The sequence below is a fragment of the Phoxinus phoxinus genome, assembly GCF_949152265.1.
Source record: "Phoxinus phoxinus genome assembly, chromosome: 8".
NCBI lineage: Eukaryota > Metazoa > Chordata > Actinopteri > Cypriniformes > Leuciscidae > Phoxinus > Phoxinus phoxinus.
This window is the reverse complement of record NC_136883.1, coordinates 24,084,232-24,107,969: the sequence shown is the minus strand read 5'-3', so window position 1 is coordinate 24,107,969 and position 23,738 is coordinate 24,084,232. Positions and strand designations below refer to the sequence as shown.

At 37.4% G+C, this 23,738-nt stretch overlaps 1 protein-coding gene across 2 annotated transcripts; it reads right to left on the bottom strand.

The window, feature by feature from the left end:
- Window positions 1-242: 242 nt before the first annotated feature.
- LOC307003363 (transmembrane protein 53) lies at window positions 243-20,976 on the bottom strand. Of its 2 annotated transcripts, none has more exons than XM_079621670.1 (4): window positions 20,530-20,976; window positions 20,326-20,390; window positions 13,216-13,706; window positions 243-1,507 (listed from the first exon to the last, which is right to left on the bottom strand). In XM_079621670.1, exons 1-4 carry the CDS (start codon window positions 20,611-20,613, stop codon window positions 1,146-1,148), a joined length of 1,002 nt encoding a protein of 333 aa, XP_079477796.1. In that variant the 5' UTR covers window positions 20,614-20,976; the 3' UTR covers window positions 243-1,145. The 2 variants fall into 2 exon arrangements, with proteins under 2 accessions (XP_079477796.1, XP_079477797.1); XM_079621671.1 differs by having other exon boundaries at window positions 20,326-20,426; window positions 20,530-20,625.
- Between the last annotated feature and the right edge of the window lie 2,762 nt (window positions 20,977-23,738).

Below are 23,738 nucleotides of genomic sequence, written 5' to 3'. Positions count from 1 at the left end.
AACTAGTCAGGTTAGATGGGTCTAAATTTTCATAGTAATAATCATCGCTTCAATGCCATTCATAAATCCTCTCCCATGGGCTCATAACATGCACACTTCATAAACTCACCGGATTGAGTACTGTGAATTACTATGTAACTTTTTGTCACATACTGAAGTATGCGATTTACGATGCAGCCTGTGTATTATGTTTCAACTTAAACAACCCTTTTGTGAGACTTCTACACTAAACAAAACAATTAATTATTAATCAGAATTATTTATTTGATTTTAAACAAAAAAGTAAAAACCTTCATTATTGCACTGATAAACAAGGTGAATACAGGTAAAGTAGGACATTTTGATGATTTGTCATGGACATTGCTTTAAAATATGCCAAATGGCTTAGGCCTGCACAATATCATTTTAAATAGGTACATATCTCCATTACACTATACAGAATAAAAGTATAGAAATAATGTAGGCTAACAAAAACCTAAGTGTCCGACAATCTTCACCTGAACACAACCTATTGTTCCCGTGTCTTTGCTAGAGAGACAACAATGCATAGGTTTACCAGGATTGTGTCAAATGGTATATTATACATTTAATTCAAATGTTATATAGCTAGTAGCAAATTTCATATAGCTAGGTCATTTCTTAATTCGAAAACAAATAATTAGTCAAAGAAAAGCAAAAGCAAACAGATCAATGATCCAAGATGGACAGTCAGTGTATTCAAATAAACATACTATTGTTGTTAAAAGTTAAGTCAAGTTGCCATGTAAGCTACGACTCATTACATGCAAGGTCTCTCAAACCTTTTACTGTTTATCATAAATATCTACAGCAAAATAATGATACACAGTTGTGTATTTCAAGATAGTCATTTTGAGGTCCGAAGTACAGGAGCTTCACATTGTATTGCAACAAACCAAATCGGTCACATATCAATATATCGTATGTAGTATTACACATTCTCAACACGCCAGTGGTATGATCTTCATTAAATATGTAGTCACATAAATAATTCAACAGACTAAACAGGTTTGAGAAACAATAATATTTTGCGACCTAAAACCAAAGAGAATGTCTATATAACAGTCAAACCAGGCACTTCAGGCAATTTCTAATGTTTGATGAGGCAGGTGATGGCCGTTCAGAGTTCACATTTTGGCCTTTAGAGGCACCATGTTGAGAGACATCACAAAGTTCTCTAGGGTGGACAGGTATTCCTGAGGATGTGTGCGCAGATGCCCTGCGTGAATAGACTCTTTCCACTTCTTGATCTCGACAGATATGCCTCGATTTCTCCATAACTCCATATTCTTCTCCAAGCTCCTGTAATCGCACATTGCATCGTTCTCAGAGTAAAAGAAGAGAGCAGGTGCCTTCACAGGACTGTTCCAGAAAATGGTAATCGCCGAGTTCAAGTAGTCAACCGTCTGGTGTTTAAAGACACGGAAGTACAGAAGGCCAACCGTTTTCACGAGACCCTCCATCAGGGGAAATATGGTTTTACCAAGACCTGGAAAACAAACAACAAATCCAAAATAATTGAGCAAGAGATTTCAGTGACAACTAGATAATTCTAGTTAATCAGGATACATTTATATCTGAATTCTTTTAGGCCTTGTGTAGTTTGAATACTTTGAAAAGAAATGTGATAGAAGGTTGCTAGAGTGTTGATATGTGGTTACTTAAAGGAACACGCCACTTTCAACGATCAAAACAGATTCAAATGATCTTTGCTAAGCTATGCTAAAAGTGCTACCGCCAGACCCGGAGATCGGCTGAATGGTTTCGAAAACGGTAAAACTCAACTGTTTAATTCTATGGGGAGTTGGAAAATGAGCCTATTTCCCAAAAAAGTGGAGTGTTCCTTTAAGGCTTGAATACACTAAACGGCTTTTAAAATCTGAACAGATTTTTAAACATGGATGATACACTACACTACAATTCACTGAACAGAAACACGTGACGCATTCGCCAGTGATTTTTCGACCGGGAGCCAAGTGAGCTGCGTTACATTGTGTGAAAACTGAAACTGCTGCAAACAATTATTAAACAAACGGCAGATTCTGCGTTTTCTAACACATTTATTTCATGCATAAATCTAGTGGCTTTATCAAGTATATCCTAGCATCTCAACGCGATCATTCGTCAAGCGCCAAGCTCGTGATCTGTGATCTGGATGGTACGTTTTTCCTTCTTTTTTGTCTTTACCCGATCTCATAAGTCGTCTCCAGTTATTCTCAATCTTTGTGACTTCGCACCCTTGATTTCCATTGTCTGGTCAGCATATTATGACTCTTATTATGTTCAGTATTTTATTAGCGATGCATCCCCAGGTGAAAAAAAAGTAGTATTAAATGTATTAAAAATATATTTGAAATTCAAATAGTATGTTTACAATACATTTGTATTTCCAACATGCTTATTTAAAGTGAATTTAAAATACATTGAATTGCATTTTAATATATTCATAAAAAATATACTAGAAGTGCATTGGTAATAAATATATGCTTAATTATACTTTTAATAAATATGCTAATTACAAGCATACTTTAAATATATTTCTAAAAAGTGTACAAGTACTTTGCAAGTATTTATCATTTTAATATTTTGAAGAAAAAAAATTACACAATGTACAAACTTATAATGTATTAAAAACATTTGTCAACTATTATTAGCATTGCAATTGTCACGGTTTCCCCTGGTTTTGTCCTGCACTACATCTCCCAGCTCTCCCCTGGATCCACACCTGTACGCACTTTCCCTGATCACTGATTATCCTGCACTTCATCAGCTCTGATCACCTCACTGTATATATCCCCAGTCTCAGTTCAGTTCACGGGGGCCTACTACACTGTAAGAAATATAGGGAGGAGAGAAGGAGTCTAAAATTAAAAATGAGACAGCCAGGAAGAGAATGGTATATTGAAGGTTTGATAGGAACAATAGGAGATGGGGTTAATGATACTCCGGAAGCAGTGGTACAATATTTTAAAAATATAGGGTTATATAGTAGGATTTAGGTTTTTTTTTTTTTTTTTGATATAGTCAAATATAGCTCATGTTACATACTCCTGTACAGTAGGTGGCGGTATGCACCTTATAGTCATGGTTGCAATCTGCCATTAATCGAAAAGAAGAAGAAGAAGTAGTTCACTGTGGGATATCGTCACCACGTCACTGATTCCTTGTATATCGTCTGAGAGACATTCTAATCTGAGTATTTGTTTTATTATCTGATATATCCTGAGTTTGCATCTCGAGTATAAATAAAGCCTGAGTTCATCGTACCTGTTCCGGAGTGTATTGTGACAGAATATCCGACCACACACGATGCAAGACTCTTTCCACGCCGTTCTTTTGGATTTTCTACAAGCCCTACGATCCCCAGCACCTCTTCCTTCTCCGCAAGTCAACCCAACCCAGTTCATCCTCCGTCTCCGCCCTGCCGAGCCGGCGTATCAGTTCGGATCCACCAAACCAACTCCTCACACCCGCCCTTCCGAACTGCCCTTCCGCTTTGGTTCCACCGAGCCTACTCACCACACCAGCCCAGCCGAACCAGCACATCCCATCTATTCAGCTCATCCCGCCTGGCTTGCCGAACCAGCACATCCCGTCTGCCCAGCTGAACCCACGCACGTCGTTTGCACAGCCAAACCTACGGAGCTCGAATGCCCAGCTGAGTACACGTATCTCATCTGTCCTACCGAATTTGCACATCTCTTCGAAGCAGCTGAGCCTGAGACCGTAAGCATCTTGATCACCGAACCGAGCTCAAAATTCCCACCCAGCCTCCCTCTCCTCCACTCGTCTCCCACCGTTCCCTTGGATCCATCACCCTGTCCAGCCGTTCGGATCCTTCACGGGTCAGCTGGGAGCCGTCGCCATCTACTCCACCTACAACCTCGGCGGACTTCACTCCTCCTCGTCCCGCCTCCCTGACTCCCTCACCTACGCTCGTCCCACCCTCGTTTCCAGTGCGGACCTTCAGCCATTCGAGCTCGCCAGCCTCCCTCTGTCACTCTGCTCCACCTGAGTCTGTCCTCACCACGCCTATCTTACGGACCGTCCGCTGCGCTCCAGCCCTCCACCCCTTCTTCTACGGCCCGCTCAGCCATCCCTCGGGCTTCACCACTGCCTTCGGTCATCTCAGCTCTATGCCGTGGGGCACATTTCGTATTAGGCGCGAGGTTGCGCCTTCCAGGAGGGGGGAGTAATGTCACGGTTTCCCCTGGTCTTGTCCCGCACTACATCTCCCAGCTCTCCCCTGGATCCACACCTGTATGCACTTTCCCTGATCACTGATTATCCTGCACCTGCACTTCATCAGCTCTGATCAACTCACTGTATATATTCCCAGTCTCACTTCAGCTCACGGTGGGATATCGTCACCACGTCACTGATTCCTGGTTCCTTATATATCGTCTGAGAGACATTCTAATCTGAGTATTTGTTTTATTATCTGATATATCCTGAGTTTGCATCTCGTCTATAAATAAACCCTGAGTTCATCGTACCTGTTCCGGAGTGTATTGTGACAGCAATAAGCTTAAAATGTATGTTTTTTACTTTTACTTGTTTGATGTAAAAGGCTACTTAAAAAGCTGTTGTCCATTACATGATATGTGTGTACTACTGCAATTCCCACAAGGATTTCAGCATCATTAGATACATTTTCCAAAGATGTTTAACTGCAATTCCCACAAGGATTTCAGCATCATTAGATACATTTTCCAAAGATGTTTAAATGTTAATTTCCAAAAAGATGTTGTACTTGTTTAAATTTGAACAATGCGCATAACACACGTGACTAGTCCTGATTGGTTCCAGAGGCGTTGAACGGCTCACTCGGAGCTTCAGTTGCTGTGCGTGCGGTCAGAGCCAAGCTTTTCAAGTCAAAGTCGAAGCAGACTCGAAGAGATGAAGATACTGCCTCAGAAGTTACTGGTAAGTTTTAGTTGCTGTTTGCATTTAAATAACTAGCTCACTGTTTAGTTTTCCTAGGTGGATAGGTCTGCTATGCATTTGCTAATATGACTTGCACGTGAAATACTGACGTTAACCGCTGTAACATGATGCTGACACTGAATTCTAGCAACTTGTGCTGTCAAAGTCTAAAGTCTTTGATGAATCTTTTTCAAATCTATGTGGAGACATTTATCTGTCTTAAAACAACTTTAAAACATTGCCCAATGCATCTGCAAAAAACTGAATTAGTTCAAATATGTACATTACATTTAATATCATTTTTATTTGCAAAATGAAGCTGTGTATTTATTTCTGATTTCCTGAACAATTTGGCTTCATTGTTATGATGTAAATTATCTTTAAAAAGTTTGAAAAAAACATGTTATGAACATAAGCTGACCAGCCAATTAGGGTAGTGTGTGTTGATTGGTGTTTATATTTGTTCAAGCTTGACAACCTTATTGCCTTTTTGATTACTTTTTATATATATATACTTCTAGATACAAATAAGTAAAAAGATTAAATTGTTAAAAGGAATGCTTATAAGAGAGCATACGTCTGAAACTGCTGAGTCTGTCTAAAGGGTTTTGATTATATTACCCACCAAGTACATTGTACTCGGCATACTGTCATTCTTAAAAACAAAACTAATCATTCATCATAATTTGCCTGCCTTATATGTTTGTGTGTATGTATATAAATCTCTTTTTTTTTTTTGTCTTTTCAGACTAGCTGCTATAGAAGAAACACAGAAATCTGAGTGCAGAGACAAGCGAAGAAGAGAGTAGTAGAGCTGCACCGATTGACCGGAATTGGCCGATTTTCACGTGATCGACCATGACCGGCGACTGGCAGTGAGTTGCGTGAGCAGTGAAGCGCGGGTTTCGGCGCCGCTTTTTTTGTTGCGCTGCTCATGCTCAATTAAAGTGAAAGCATGCTTGATGGACAAAATAGATATGATTTCACACAAAAAGTGCCCTAAATGCACAGAATTTGCATGTCTAGTGTGTTTTAACAAGAACTGGAGTATATGCGATATCAGAAAAGAAAATGAACACAAAAATATTTGTAGAAAATTTACCCATTTAAACTTGTTTTAATTATTCAGTTTGGGTAAAAGTGACTTTTTTAAACAGATGTTATTTTTGCTTTAATATTCAAAAAAATTATAATCTTTTTCCCTTTTCATAGATACTTTGATCAAACAGTTTCCGACCACGACACTGTCTGAGGTGCGAGCACTGATCAGAAGAAAATGCAACAATGAGGCAAACTCCAAGACTAATCACTTCAATTCACTTGAAGGATGAAGGACTGTTTGCAGCTATTGTATTTCACTTTGTTTTACTTGTTAGTTTTTTTTTCTTTCTGTTTAATACCTCTGCAGATCAATGCATTGTTATTTTGTTTAGTTTTCATATGTTGCTGTACTAATGTAGTGCATTAAAGTTTACTATCAAAGAGTGTGTGTGTTTTATACAAATGTTTTTACTGTGTTTAACTGAATTATAATTTTTACTATTTTTAATACATTAAAATATATTATTTTCATACTGAATGGTTTTGTAAAAATATATTTTGAATATACTAATAGTGGGTCTTAGTGTTCTAATACATTAAAAAGGTGATATTAAATTTAAAATATACTGGGAACACATTATTGTGAAGATTAAAATATACCCAAGGCCAGTTTTCTAAAGTAAATTTAAAATGTATTAAAAATAGAATTTAAAGTGCTATTAACTTACACTAAATGTACTTAAAATAGTTCCATTTTAACAATTAAGTATAATAAAATATATTACTATTACCTTAATTTAACTTGAATACATATAAAAGTAGGCAACATTTAGTATACTTGAAGCTGTCTCAAAATAACAATACAGTACATTTCAAATACATTAAGAACTAAGACATTAAGATAGAACTAGAAAGGCTATTATTAATCGTTCATTGCGTCACTGTATTATGATATTAAAGGGGTGGTTGATTGCGATTCCACTTTTTTCATTTTAAATAGTGTGTAATGTTGCTGTTGGTGCATGAACAGTATCTGCAAAGTTGCTGCGCTGAAAGTTCAACGTAAGCAGAGATATAGTCTTTTAAAAATCAGGAAGTTTAATGCCTACAAAAACGACTGGAATGGGACTACAACGAGATACTTCCCGGGTTTTATACGTAGCTAACCCATACATTTACATCAACCCTCCCTCCGCAATAAGCAAAAAAAAGGGGGCGTGGCCATATTTCTGCGGCGTTGTGGAAGAGGAAGAATTATAGTGGAGAGCTGTAGCCATGCCGTCGAAAGTGTGTTATTTTCACCCAGCTGTCATGTCTTTGGTGTTCGGGCTTCCTATGGACGCTGTAGTTCGTCAACAATGGCTAAAATTTCTGTTTTATTATGTTCCTGAAAATTACAATCGTAGCTCTCATTTTAAATGTTTGCATGTATAATTTCAGACGTAAGTTTATCAAGGACGTAAACAAATGCCAGCGCTCGCGTTAGCCACTTAGTTATGCTCGTGTCTATGACAAACGCGTACAAACATTTTGAACCTGCAATTTGTAATTATGTACTAATTTTGTAAATGTATTTTCCATGTATACTTTATGAAGTAATTTTTCGATTTGATCAAGAACGTAAACCAATGCCAAAGCTGTTTGTTTATAGTAGCCAGTTAGTTCGATGCTATTTTGTGTGTATAAGTCTAGACAAACGTGTATAAAGTTTAAAAAAATATATGTAATCGCAACAGCACACTTCAGCTGCGGTATTACTCAGTCATTTATTCTGGTATATTAAATGTTTAATCAGGAGAAAACTGTATCTCAAAAGCTAACAAGTGTCAGCAGTGGCATTTTCAAGTAACAGCGTATCGAAATTATTATATAATAATAGAATAATAATTTAATAAAAAAAATACCATTCAGAAACGTTTTGTAAGAGCTGTGTTTGGGGAGGTTCTGCTTGACTCTTCATTGCCGCTTTCTGGGTCTGACTCTGGCTCAAACTGTACGGCAGTATTGACACCATTATTTACATTTGACCGGAGCACATGCAACTTTCGCCCGTAAAGGTGATGGGCGTGAAGTTTCCGGAGAACGTGCACTACGCAGTTTAGCCAATTACAACACACCGGCCCAGCTAACCAATCTGAGCCCATGCCTGTGTCTGAGGGAGTGGTTTCATAGAATCAGGAAGTCAACCGGTCGTTCAAATGACAGAGGAGAAAGCGGCTTACAATAAAGGTCAAATTTATGAAAAATAAGGCTTAAAAAAAAAAAAAAAAGACGAAGACATGTTATATTGCACCCCATAAACACAATCATGCAAAGAAAAAAAGCAGTAAACCACCCCTTTAAGTCCCCAATACAGTGCGGCACACAGCGCTTATGCGCATCCCGAGCGCAGAATGATGCGCTTGAAGCAACACGAGTCACAGCGCGCAGCGCTTCGAGTCCGCATTAAAAAGTTCAAATCACAAAGGAAAGACATATTGATGCGTCTTACATTCAATGTCCGCAATACATCACAAATACAACTACAGCACAGTTTGAATCTCCTCCATACTTATTATAAATATGGCGCTCAAAACTGTTTACTTTGCGTCGCAGACTGGGAGGAGCAGTCGCGCGCAGTTTATAATCTTCCCGGTACTTTGGACCGCGGTGTAAACGCAGAAAGCAACCGGTCTGGGGCAAAAAAAGTTCCTGGGAAAAAAGTTCCTGGGACAAATTGTTCCGGGTAATTTCGGTGGAAACGCGGCTTAATATGACTTGCACGTGAAATACTGACGTTAACCGCTGTAACATGATGCTGACACTGAATTCTAGCAACTTGTGCTGTCAAAGTCTAAAGTCTTTGATGAATCTTTTTAAAATCTATGTGGAGACATTTATCTGTCTTAAAACAACTTTAAAACATTGCCCAATGCATCTGCAAAAAACTGAATTAGTTAAAATATGTACATTACATTTAATATCATTTTTATTTGCAAAATGAAGCTGTGTATTTATTTCTGATTTCCTGAACAATTTGGCTTCATTGTTATGATGTAAATTATCTTTAAAAAGTTTGAAAAAAACATGTTATGAACATAAGCTGACCAGCCAATTAGGGTAGTGTGTGTTGATTGGTGTTTATATTTGTTCAAGCTTGACAACCTTATTGCTTTTTTGATTACTTTCATATATATACTTCTAGTTACAAATAAGTAAAAAGATTAAATTGTTAAAAGGAATGCTTATAAGAGAGCATACGTCTGAAACTGCTGAGTCTGTCTAAAGGGTTTTGATTATATTACCCACCAAGTACATTGTACTCGGCATACTGTCATTCTTAAAAACAAAACTAATCATTCATCATAATTTGCCTGCCTTATATGTTTGTGTGTATGTATATAAATCTCTTTTTTTTTTTGTCTTTTCAGACTAGCTGCTATAGAAGAAACACAGAAATCTGAGTGCAGAGACAAGCGAAGAAGAGAGTAGTAGAGATGCACCGATTGACCGGAATTGGCCGATTTTCACGTGATCGACCATGACCGGCGACTGGCAGTGAGTTGCGTGAGCAGTGAAGCGCGGGTTTCGGCGCCGCTTTTTTTGTTGCGCTGCTCATGCTCAATTAAAGTGAAAGCATGCTTGATGGACAAAATAGATATGATTTCACACAAAAAGTGCCCTAAATGCACAGAATTTGCATGTCTAGTGTGTTTTAACAAGAACTGGAGTATATGCGATATCAGAAAAGAAAATGAACACAAAAATATTTGTAGAAAATGTACCCATTTAAACTTGTTTTAATTATTCAGTTTGGGTAAAAGTGACTTTTTTTAAACAGATGTTATTTTTGCTTTAATATTCAAAAAAATTATAATCTTTTTCCCTTTTCATAGATACTTTGATCAAACAGTTTCCGACCACGACACTGTCTGAGGTGCGAGCACTGATCAGAAGAAAATGCAACAATGAGGCAAACTCCAAGACTAATCACTTCAATTCACTTGAAGGATGAAGGACTGTTTGCAGCTATTGTATTTCACTTTGTTTTACTTGTTAGTTTTTTTTTCTTTCTGTTTAATACCTCTGCAGATCAATGCATTGTTATTTTGTTTAGTTTTCATATGTTGCTGTACTAATGTAGTGCATTAAAGTTTACTATCAAAGAGTGTGTGTGTTTTATACAAATGTTTTTACTGTGTTTAACTGAATTATAATTTTTACTATTTTTAATACATTAAAATATATTATTTTCATACTGAATGGTTTTGTAAAAATATATTTTGAATATACTAATAGTGGGTCTTAGTGTTCTAATACATTAATAAGCTGATATTAAATTTAAAATATACTGGGAACACATTATTGTGAAGATTAAAATATACCCAAGGCCAGTTTTCTAAAGTAAATTTAAAATGTATTAAAAATAGAATTTAAAGTGCTATTAACTTACACTAAATGTACTTAAAATAGTTCCATTTTAACAATTAAGTATAATAAAATATATTACTATTACCTTAATTTAACTTGAATACATATAAAAGTAGGCAACATTTAGTATACTTGAAGCTGTCTCAAAATAACAATACAGTACATTTCAAATACATTAAGAACTAAGACATTAAGATAGAACTAGAAAGGCTATTATTAATCGTTCATTGCGTCACTGTATTATGATATTAAAGGGGTGGTTGATTGCGATTCCACTTTTTTCATTTTAAATAGTGTGTAATGTTGCTGTTGGTGCATGAACAGTATCTGCAAAGTTGCTGCGCTGAAAGTTCAACGTAAGCAGAGATATAGTCTTTTAAAAATCAGGAAGTTTAATGCCTACAAAAACGACTGGAATGGGACTACAACGAGATACTTCCCGGGTTTTATACGTAGCTAACCCATACATTTACATCAACCCTCCCTCCGCAATAAGCAAAAAAAAGGGGGCGTGGCCATATTTCTGCGGCGTTGTGGAAGAGGAAGAATTATAGTGGAGAGCTGTAGCCATGCCGTCGAAAGTGTGTTATTTTCACCCAGCTGTCATGTCTTTGGTGTTCGGGCTTCCTATGGACGCTGTAGTTCGTCAACAATGGCTAAAATTTCTGTTTTATTATGTTCCTGAAAATTACAATCGTAGCTCTCATTTTAAATGTTTGCATGTATAATTTCAGACGTAAGTTTATCAAGGACGTAAACAAATGCCAGCGCTCGCGTTAGCCACTTAGTTATGCTCGTGTCTATGACAAACGCGTACAAACATTTTGAACCTGCAATTTGTAATTATGTACTAATTTTGTAAATGTATTTTCCATGTATACTTTATGAAGTAATTTTTCGATTTGATCAAGAACGTAAACCAATGCCAAAGCTGTTTGTTTATAGTAGCCAGTTAGTTCGATGCTATTTTGTGTGTATAAGTCTAGACAAACGTGTATAAAGTTTAAAAAAATATATGTAATCGCAACAGCACACTTCAGCTGCGGTATTACTCAGTCATTTATTCTGGTATATTAAATGTTTAATCAGGAGAAAACTGTATCTCAAAAGCTAACAAGTGTCAGCAGTGGCATTTTCAAGTAACAGCGTATCGAAATTATTATATAATAATAGAATAATAATTTAATAAAAAAAATACCATTCAGAAACGTTTTGTAAGAGCTGTGTTTGGGGAGGTTCTGCTTGACTCTTCATTGCCGCTTTCTGGGTCTGACTCTGGCTCAAACTGTACGGCAGTATTGACACCATTATTTACATTTGACCGGAGCACATGCAACTTTCGCCCGTAAAGGTGATGGGCGTGAAGTTTCCGGAGAACGTGCACTACGCAGTTTAGCCAATTACAACACACCGGCCCAGCTAACCAATCTGAGCCCATGCCTGTGTCTGAGGGAGTGGTTTCATAGAATCAGGAAGTCAACCGGTCGTTCAAATGACAGAGGAGAAAGCGGCTTACAATAAAGGTCAAATTTATGAAAAATAAGGCTTAAAAAAAAAAAAAAAAGACGAAGACATGTTATATTGCACCCCATAAACACAATCATGCAAAGAAAAAAAGCAGTAAACCACCCCTTTAAGTCCCCAATACAGTGCGGCACACAGCGCTTATGCGCATCCCGAGCGCAGAATGATGCGCTTGAAGCAACACGAGTCACAGCGCGCAGCGCTTCGAGTCCGCATTAAAAAGTTCAAATCACAAAGGAAAGACATATTGATGCGTAGTGTATTATACAGTATCTATCTATGCAATAGTTTATTGAGCATTTTCTTTTAAAAGTTTTAAATGTCAGTTACTGTGCGCGTGAAGAACAATTATAATGCTCTGACTCCAGTGTTGTGAGAGACACCCGGTAGAAAGTAACATGATTAAGGTACAGCTATAAAGTTCAGCAAGATAAAGATAAACCATAGACCTTTATCTACGGATCAAGTATAATTCTAGTAACTTTGAATCATCTTGGAGAGAGTTTTTCATCGTGTTGACTCGTAACCGAACGCGACGCGCTGTTTGATGCTGAATGGAGAATGACTGACAGCCGCAGCGGAGGGATAAGTGATCTTGAATATAATGACTTAAATATTCATTTCTATCTCACATTATACTATATAATGGCTTCCGAACACTTATAATATAGTGCAGGACAACTTTATGGTGCTTTATAATGTTTGTGTGCCTTTTGTGGGGCTTAACAATAGCACAGAATAGTATACGCACAATATCGGATTTGGATCGGCCTCGTCTGACCGATACCCGATCTGGCAAAAATGGCAGTATCGGAGCCGATACCGATACTGAATATCGGATCGATGCATCCCTAACAGGAATAAATGACATTTTAAAATATATTCAAACAGTTATTTTAAATTGCAATACATTTGTAATATTGTAATGGATACCATGCATTAATGTAGCTATTATGTTATTTATTACACAAGAAAGAAAAAAGGGGTAATGTGAAAATGCAGATCAGGAAGTGAAAGTCTTCCCGTAGAACTGTAGAGTTCAATTGTTAAACATTAGCACTTGAATTTACAGCATAAATAATATAAATGTTCATATACATAATATAAAAATAGTCATACCATAATGCAAGATTCTGATCATACCATCCACCCCAAAAGCTGGGGGCACACTTAATGACTGTAAGGCCGATTATGAATGTAATTTGATAGAATGTTTCAGCTAGTCGTTGAGTGTGTCCCCGGCTTCCGTGTTAGCAGTACAGACTGCAAGGTTTATATATAAATCTCTGTACATACCGGTGGCCATATGGTCCAGTGATCCTATGACCAGGCTGTCGTAGATATGACCCCTGATCCTGTTTGTCAGGCCTTGATGACGCTGGGTATCTTTGGCCACATGAACAAGCACTTGAGAAAACGTATATCCCCCTATGGAGAAAGCATGGACCAGTAGGGGGCGCTGTGAGAAGCGCTCGCTTTCTAATAATTCCAGCACACGGCCACTGTACTCCAACCCCCAACGGGGCCACAAGAACTGCTTCACTTCGCTTTCCACTACGAGTACATCAAAGCCTGTGCGAAAGTAAATCTCACAGTATTTGGCAATGGCTTGCGGTCTGGAGCCCAGCCACGGCAGTAACAGCAATATAGGTTTAGGGTAACCAGGTGGAAAGCTAGCCGTAGGAGTCCCATCGACGTCACTGGCGAAGTAGGTGATGTGTTTACTGATCTTGTGCGCAGTGACCCCTGCCACGGGGACCGCTCTGGAAAGCATGACAGCAGGTGAGCTAAAGAAAGAACACAGTGGAAACAACAGCAGTTAATTTTTACAAAACTTCAAAGCTGGCTCCAACTTACTCACGTGTCCTCGGCCGCCACAGAAATCCGCTCAAAGACACCTGAACTCTAGAAATCTGCCGCTTAAGGAAAAATCGAATCTTCTGGATGAACGACATGCTGTATTGCCTGAATCCTTGCATTTGTCTGAATCGGTTTAAAACAGTGCGTTTCACAGCCCTGCTCCTCTAAAACTGCTCATTTTTATATCTTCATATCTGGCAGACCCATTTCAGGCCATGGTGCAGAAACCCTCTCCTGGGAGACTGCAATCTTCAATTTACGAAACGCTAAATATTTAAGTGTTGCACCATTAGACTTTATCAAGTTCAAATGTAACCCTGGCCTGCATATAAAGGTGAAGTATGTAAGACTGCTATGTTAAAAATACATTCTCTTAAGCTTGTTGTTCATTGACTACTACTTATTTATTTACTATTACATTTAGATACAGTTTCTAATGTTTCCATGTTTATGCACATTTTGTTAATATTTAATTAATGAATGAGAATTTCTTTCCTATCTAAAAAAAAAAATCTCACGTCATAGCAGACATAAAAGTGAGTAATGGGGGACTCCAGCAGTAGGATTGAGAAAAGATCTTTAGAGAAATGTGATCAAAGGTCAAAGAACAAACACAGATGTGGATTATGATGCACGTCAAAACAAACATGTGTTCGTTCCATGATTCAAGCTGACATGACCTTTCAACACATGCTCTCACAAGGCTTAATCCAGCTACTTATAGCTATTGACGCCTTTCATTCCACCTTAAATGATATGATGCTTCATTAACCTGTCTGTATCTAAAACATTGTGTCTGCAGTCATGAATTCATCTGTGTCAAGTTCATGGTTCCATTAAACAAAAATTGGTACAGTACAAAAATGTAAACAATTAATATTTTCAGTGCCTTATACCACTTTTTTTAATTTATTTTTTTAGCTTTGAACAGTTATACATCACACTATACAAGGCAAAGATAAAGACACAACAGGACTAGACAGAGAGGAAAGGTGTGGTAGCCTATTCATCTATAAGCCAATAGCATAGATGACACAGGGTAATAATAAAATGGTACTAACGGCATGTACTTACAAACTTTCCAATGCCTCGTTTTAGGAGTACAAAACCTATTTGCACTACTGTAGAAGTTTGGTACCATTCCAGGCATTATTAGTGGAGTAATTTACGAGATACAACCTTGGACCATTAGCGCCTAGCCATTCGGCTGATATCTCTAACTTTAATAATGTTCGACCAAGGGAAAAAAAGCTTCTGGGGGGGTGTTTGGCTCGAGGTCATGCTGCAAAGGACCCTAGGTTGAAATTACTCCGAACCATCCCTTTAACTGTTAAAAGGACAATATATCGCAGCAGACATTCAAACAGATTTTCTTATTATGAATATAGGGCATTTTTATAGCGCTTCCATAAGTACTACTGTTCATCAGGGGATCTCTCCCCAACCACCACCAAGTGATACATAGAACCGTAGGGTGTATGGAGTTTCCTTTGTGTCTTTATTATTCAATCAAACATACTGAGTTTGAGAGTAAAACTAATTATTTTGTAATTAAAAAAAATTAAAAGATTGCAAAAAAGTCTTCTTAAGGCTCAAAAATAAAGAAGTTGATAACAAAAGTATTTGCAGTGCATGTAAATCTTTGAAAAACCTATGAATTTTTCTTTGTTCATTTCGAACACTTTTCATCACAAACGCACAAATTTTGCTCTCCTTTCTGTGGCCTTTTTTGCAGGTCTAAATCTTTTGCTTGCGAGTTGAAAAGTTTTGCATGCAAATTGAAAAGGTTTGCTTGCGAATAAAGCTGTGTCTCAGTGGGCGGTCTCTACCAACCAGGATGGAAGGTCCTATTGGTCACCCTGGATCGAAGTGACAGGTTGACCACGCCCACTACGTTTTCCCGCTGCTGCCTGCCGCGCAGTGTCTGAGAGAAGAGCGAGCGAGCGAACTTGTAACATGGCGAGCAACAGGTCCTTTACTGATTTAATATCATAAACCCAGTGACAAGTGAACTGAATTATTCTCTTGTTATGCTCTACCATTTAAATAATTAACGTTGGCTAAAGCAGTGAAGTCGAGCGTAATCATGTCTGGAATAAACCAGTTTTTGTATCTGTGGCTCTGCATGTTGTGTTGGCTAATACAATCTATTAAGCGGTAAAACGAACTACAGACTGGTTTAGACAACGTTAAGTATTTAAATGGGAGACCATAAGAAGAGAATAATTCACTTGTCACTGGGTTTGTGATTGTGTAACACAGTTCGTTATTCATTGTGAGAAGGAAGAGGCGGAAACCGGCGAACGTTCAAAGACTTTAATTTATAAATAAATACAAAACGAAAGTAAAGGCAGCAGTCCCTCACAGACGACTGTTGTAGCATATAATATAAAACAAAACACAATGTGTCCTCTCCATCTTCACTGTCGTCGCTCCTCCCCTTATGCTTCTGCTCCTCCGTGAGAGACATGAGACGTCGCGCAAGTGTCGCTCGTCAGTAATCACACCACCGGTCTCGTCCTGCTCGCCACAGTGATATTAAATCAGTTACTCAGTAAAGGACCTGTTGCTCGCCATGTTACAAGTTCGCTCGCTCGCTCTTCTCTACACTCATGTGAGTGACGTGATGATGCTTGATTTGTGATGTTGAGTCAAAATGTGACGCGCTTACTCGCGTCTCATGAGCAGCAGTGGTTGTTGCCAAGTATTCATTCCCGGGTCAACAACACCCACTAATAAAAGGTTCCCTTTTAATTTAATTTTTTTTGCAGCCACGGTACAATGTAGCCCAAAAAAACGCAACTCCGTAATTTTTCCCGCAACTCCTTTTTTAAAATAGCCCAATTCGCTCTGTGCACGAGAAAAATGCTAACTTCCGGCTTGAGGGCGGAAATTGGGTACTTCGTTTCCGGTTGCCGTCTTGTTTACATCAGTGGACCGGCGTTAAGTTAGTTTAATCGTTCGCAATGGACCTTAAACATAAAAAAACCCGATTCACTTTTCAAAGGGCAGTCGGTGGTAATAACCACCATTGCTGCGTGCCACTATGTACCGCCGGGGGGAGATTCATAGTCACATCTGCTTTTTGTCACCGCACCCAAGCAGTCGCTTTACAGAGTGGAGTGTTGCGTATCCATGACAACTAGACGGAAGTTTTTAGGCTACTAATTATTTATTATTATTATATTATACCCTTTAACCAGGAGAAGAGCCCCTGGGGTTAGAACCTATTTTGCAAGGGAGACCTGTCTAGAAATATGTGTGAAAACAGCCTAACTTGATAATGAACGAACCAACGTCGGATACATTTTGCGGGAAAACCGCTACCCTGGCAACTCTCATCAGACACTGCTCGGCAGGCAGCAGCGGGAAAACGTAGTGGGCGTGGTCAACCTGTCACTTGGATCCAGGATGACCAATAGAAAAGGGCCTTCCATCCTGGTTGGTAGAGACCGCCCACTGAGACACAGCTTTATTCGCAAGCAAAACTTTTCAATTTGCATGCAAAACTTTTCAACTCGCAAGCAAAAGATTTAGACCTGCAAAAAAGGCCACAGAAAGGAGAGCAAAATTTGTGCGTTTGTGATGAAAAGTGTTCGAAATGAACAAAGAAAAATAAAGGTTTTCAAAGATTTACATGCACTGCAAATACTTTTGTTATCAACTTCTTTATTTTTGAGCCTTAAGAAGACTTTTTTGCAATCTTTTAATTTTTTTAATTACAAAATAATTAGTTTTACTCTCAAACTCAGTATGTTTGATTGAATAATAAAGACACAAAGGAAACTCCATAAGGGTGAAGCGGTCATTGCCGTGTTTTATCGTGAATAAAACACAGCCCAATCAGAGTCAAGGACTGGAACTAACCGTTTTATATAATCTATTCTTGTATGTGTATTATGTGGGTGGAAATAAAAACGAATAGTCCCCGTCACTAGATTGGGTCTGCCTTCAAATGTCAATTATTTTGAAGTCTTTCATAAAGATCTTGAAGAGCTTTGATGATGGGATGTGGTCAAGATGAGGATCCTCTTTCCAGTTTTGTATCCATACAAAAAAAAATATTTCCACCCACTAAGATCAGCCTGGTGCCTGAGCAATCAACAGAAAACTGGGTTGTTGTTTTTTTTGCATAAATAAATAATCATCAAAATTTGGTGCATAAATATTCACGAAAGTCCAGTGTTCCAATTACATAAGATAAAACCTTGTAATAATATATCTTCCCATGGGGTCAATAACAGTACTAGATACCCTAAACTGAATATATTTATTAACAGAGGTGGAAAGTAGCTAATTACAAATACTTTCGTTACAGTACTTGAGTAGATTTTTCGATTTTTTTCTACTTTCTTGAGTATAATTAAATTGTGGTACTTTTACTCTTACTTGAGTAGAATAAAAATAAAGGATTCAACTTCGCTACATTTATTTTTCACCAAAAGTACAAAGTACTCTGACAAAGGTGCCGAGTCTGCCGACGGAGCAACAGGGTGAGCTGACATTGACAGACACTGCGGTGGAGCCCTGCGCTTCAGCCAATAACTGACAGAACTGAAGCAGTTCAGCCAATAACTGACAGGTCTGACTCGGGTGCAAAACCAGTCAAAACTTCCAGTTCGGCTGGAGGGCGCTTTGACATTCAATCACTGGCGCTCGTGTTTTGAATCAGTAATATCACTAACGTTTCAATATTTCAGTGAATGTAACTGAGCTATGCTCATTTTCTGATTTTAAATTTCAATTATGGCAACTCCTGAAATGGGTCATCCCATTGATAATACCAGAGCATTGAGCAGTTGAAGTAAAAAACTCGGCTCATAACATGGACGCAGTTATTGCGTGGACGGAGGAAAAACAATGTAAGTGTCTTAAATGCACACAGTTTAATTTAATGGTAAAGCTCGCCCTCTTTACCAATACAGTTAAACTAAATATACGAAGCAAACTTTGTACAAAGTTGATAAAAACTCGACAACAGTAAAATAAGATCGCATTTATTATTTCTGTCAATCAGATGCATGTAAAAGTGTAGTTCGTTACTATAGCAACAGTGGGCTCCCAGCACATTTTCGGTAGAACGAAAAAAATAATAATAATATGTTAACCATACCTTACTTAATTTTTTTTTTACTGGCACTTTTTTGACCTCTCACTTAACCTTCTTTGCTTTCAATTATAAAATGATTTAAATTAAAACATTCAAATTATCTTACTTTTCAAAATTAGTAATAAAACAATTGCTCTTGACAACAGGGAAAGCTAGTATGTTTGTTTAGCATACCGTCAAACACTACATTTTATGAGTTTAATGTCATGTTTTGCTCCAAAATCAAAATACATGTCAATCGTGTTTGAAATGACTTCTGTGGTTTCATGTTGCTTCTTAACACAGAGTGAGAATATATTATTTTCTTAAATTCTATGATACAAATTACAATGTTGATTAGTACTGGGCTTCCAGTATGAATGAAACAGAACGCTCCATATCGCTAGAATCTCCCCATGTTGGGTAAAAATAGAAAAATAATACTAAAGTACTTTGTAACGTAGTTACTTGAGTAGTTTTTAAGTTAACTACTTATTTACTCTTACTTGAGTCATATTATTTTTCAGTACTTCTACTTGTACTCAAGTAAATTATTACTTAAGTAGCAATACTTTTACTTAAGTACAATTTGTTAGTACTCTTTCCACCACTGTTTATTAATCAATATTGAAGTTCCCCTCCCCTTTGCCTTTGTCAATGTCCTTGAAAATAATCAAGAAAGGCCAACTCGAATTGGTCAAAAGGTGCAATAAATGGCTCTGTCTGCATTATGCCATATGTCGAAACTGTACTGCTTATGGTACAAAGATTAGCAGATACTGTCTCTTTTCTTGCTGCTTGTCTTGGTCATTTGACCCTTTTCACATTTCACATGTTGTTGACCGTTAAAACAAAACGCGTCATCACAGACTGTGAAAAGGGTACATACTGTACCTGAATCCAATCTATGTAAACTATGCGTGAGCTCCAAGGTCAAAGTCAACATGCTATTCAAAACAAAACTCCAGTCTTAAAATAAACCCAGATCATCATCAAGCCTGATCATCTACTGCTGTCTGATGATAATGACTTTACTTTATGATGAAGACGCTGCAGAAAAATACATGAAATCATACTCATTCAAATATGCTAGCAGCTAACATAATTAGCCGCATTACAGCCCTTTTTTTATATATAAATGTCAAAACACAATTTTAGGAAAACGTTTGGAAAATAAGCCTGGACTTCTGCTTCACTTTATCCGTGCATATCGAGTTATTTTGAGCAGCCTGTTGTAGTTTAAGAGATTGTTAACGTTAGTAGTAACGTTAACTTACTTGTTGGCATGGCTAGCAGTCATGTTAGCAACGCCAAACTAAAGGATAAAACCAAAACAAATATGCGGGTATGTAAACTGTCGCAGATCTTTACTGGTCAGTCTATGTGTAAACAAACTTTACGTTTAATGACAGTATCCCAAAAAACGTCAGTAACACAGATATAAGTGCGTTTCTTACCTGCTGCTGACAGGACTCGCGAGCTGAGGCAGATGCTGGCGTGGGATCGTGCGATCGGGGACAATCTGTTATGAAATATGAGACACGAGCGTGCAAGCAAACTAGCAAAGCAACCAACAACAACAAAAGGGAAAAATGGGACTATGTTTGATAAAACTTGTGCAAATACGAATATAAATACATGTATATGAGGGCGTTTCTTACCTGATGCTGACAAGACTCGACAGCTGGGGCAGATGCTGGAGTGCACGAGCACCAGTTGATCGGTGACGCTCTGCGCGTGAACATCTGTGGCAGGCGAGTTCAAGCAAAGCCCAAAAAAATAGGGCACTATTGACTAAACCATGCATATACTGATATAATTACATATAAGGCTAGTGCACAGTAGCTACTCTTTGTGTAGTAGTAAGTGATATAGTTTAAAATGGTATTAGGTGCCCACTGTAATGTTCTTCGCCACCAACAGGTGGCGGAGGAGACTTGTCGTTTCTGCTGTACCCAGCTGATTTGAAAGATCAGGAAAGTCCATAGACAGTATGGGAAAGTCCAATTCATTTCTCTAAACCGGTTCTTTGGAATGGTTCATTTGGACTGAAAAAAAAACCCTATTTTTAACCTACGTAATTCTGATATCCCGTCGTCCTGTTTAGACTGAAACACATTAAACACAATTTTATTGTCAAAGATTTCTAATCTTTAACAAAATGTTTTACAAATATTTGACAACACATACAGTACATGCACACAAAAGACACTAATGTACAGAAACACACACCTATACAACATGCTCAGTTCATTTTTTATTTTTAATGAAATATTTGTTCAACTTTCTATTTAATGAAATACATGGCACAAAGACAATAGTGTCAATTTACTGTTAAAAATAAAATGATTTCAGCAGAAATGACCTGCTGTTCTCTTTTTGGCCCATTTTAACTGAACAGCTGGCCTACCTGAATGTTGTGCCGTGGCAAGAAGGTATGCTGATACTCTCATAATTTTAAATCAATTAAACTTTTTCACATAAAAAAAAGATATATATATTTAAGAGATCCATGCTAATTTATAAAAAAAAATATCATTAGATCTCATGCATATAGCTTATTTGATGGTGGTACAAGTAATTTACCAAAACATGGCCCATTTTAGCTGAGAAGGCTGTTTATTGTCATCATTTCAATGAGTTTCCTGCACGCTGCAGCTGAACCCATCAATAGGTGTGTCCAAACCATGTGGAGAGAAATCCCTATCTACTGTACATTGTATCAAACACTATCAAACAATTAGAAATTAACCACAGGAGTGAAATCACTATCATACATGACAGTCACCCTCCTGAAGTGACAGTAGAAGTGTATACAATATATTACTGTAAGTGATTATGTTGATGGATGAACAGCTATGTTGCTTAATATTTTTGTCAAAACCGTAATTAATTTTTTATGATTCTTTGATGAATAGAATGTTCAAAAGACAGCATAAAAAGGTAATACATGAAACAAATTGTGTTTTTTTAGTGTGCCTTACATTTTGCAAACTTGTGCCTTGTTTTCTTTTTCTTTTTATTAGGAAAATGAAATGTTTTTTTTTTTTTTTTAGAATTGCAAATAAGGTGAAAGCTTTATTGTTTAGTTTCAGTACAACAGCATTTTTTGCTGCTTTTTTTTCTGGACTGACCGGGTTGGGTCTGAAGCTTGGGGTTATGTCTTCATTTGATCATTCTGGACCTTCAATTTGTTTTTGCTAAACAGCCTATTTCCCTTTTGAAATGACAGTTTTGTCCCTTCACGAGAAATATTCATTTGTTTCTTTAATCTTTCATAGTATCCATTTGAACTGTTTCTGCAGAATCTGTGAATTGTTGCTGCTGTCTTGTTTGCAGAAGTCAGCATTGCTGGGTCCACCCCAACAAGCCCCCTTCTCAGCAGCACTGATGCAGATGATTGGTAGGGCAGTAAAAGCATCCTCTAGCCTGGGGGGAACTGGCTGTGGGCCATGCTGATGTCATATGTTTGATCAGCTCATCTGGGTCATTGTTCCTAACCAAACCCCCTTTTAGTTCCAGCTCATTTGGTACCTTCCTGTACACACACTATAAGCAAATGCAGGGCGCAATGCTTGCATAGTACATGTGAATATGTGAAAACACATTAAAATTCCTAAAGCATATAATTTATAATAAACTGTGTGGATTCAGGGTTGATTATCAATTAAAATGTCCTCTGATGAATTGTGACATATGATTACTTTAATTGTATTACTACTGGTGTGATCACCAGATATCATAATGTGTTACTCAGATATATTAATCCATCCATTTATATTCCCTGATCCCTAACTAGTCCTCTCACAACTAGTTTTTTATGGGACTGCCCCAGTTTGTGTTCTCTCGGGGTCTGTTTTAATAAGGATTGATCTACATCCTGCTCATTCTGTCTGACCACACACACTGGTGCGTCCCAATGGACCATCCATCCTGGATTCACTGAAGGGGAATGGCTTTAAATATGTATTGAGTGTTTATATGCTCTGAATATGGAAGCAAAGTGTTTGCCCAGCTACACACTCATTTACCCACATAGATTTGTATGCCATCAGGATCAGCCAATGAAAATGTGTAGCCATTATTTAAAAAAAAACACAACTGCCGTCTGAGCTAACTAAAATGTGAATTTTACTGTATGAATCCATCAAAAAAATTTGGGGTCAGTAAGATTTTTAAAAATGTTTTTGAAAGAAGCTATCTTATGCTCACAAAGGTGGCATTTATTTGAACAGAAATATTGTGAAATAGTATTACAGTAAAAAATATAATATGCAGTTTATAAAATAAAAATTCTACACTTTAAAAGTGTAAAAATATTCTGAAAAATATTTTCAAATGTAATTTATTCCTGTGATGACAAAGCTGAATTTTCAGCAGCATTACTCCAGTCTTCAGTGTCACATGATCCTTCAGAAATCAATATAATATACTGATTTGCTGCCCAATAATTTTTTTTTACTATTGTCCATGTTGAAAACAGTTGTGTGCTAATATTATTGTGGAAATCACAATAGGTTTTTTTTCATGATTCTTCAATTAATAGACAATTATAAATGTCTTTACTGTGACTTTTGATCAATTTAATGCACCCTTGCTTAAACTCTTTCTTTCTTTCTTTCTTTCTTTCTTTCTTTCTTTCTTTCAAAAATAAATACAAATATTACTATCCCAAAACTTTTGAATGGTACATGCTATGTGTAGCTACACTTGAAGTAAACCTCAGTTGTAGGGTCTATCCATGTTGAAATGTCCAATTTAGAAAATACAGTAATGATTTGTCTGGTTTCGTTCTGATTTGGTACTGGTCTAGCTTGGTGGACAGAAGCATTAGCCACATTGTTTTGTGGGTGAAGCTGGTTGTCCAAGG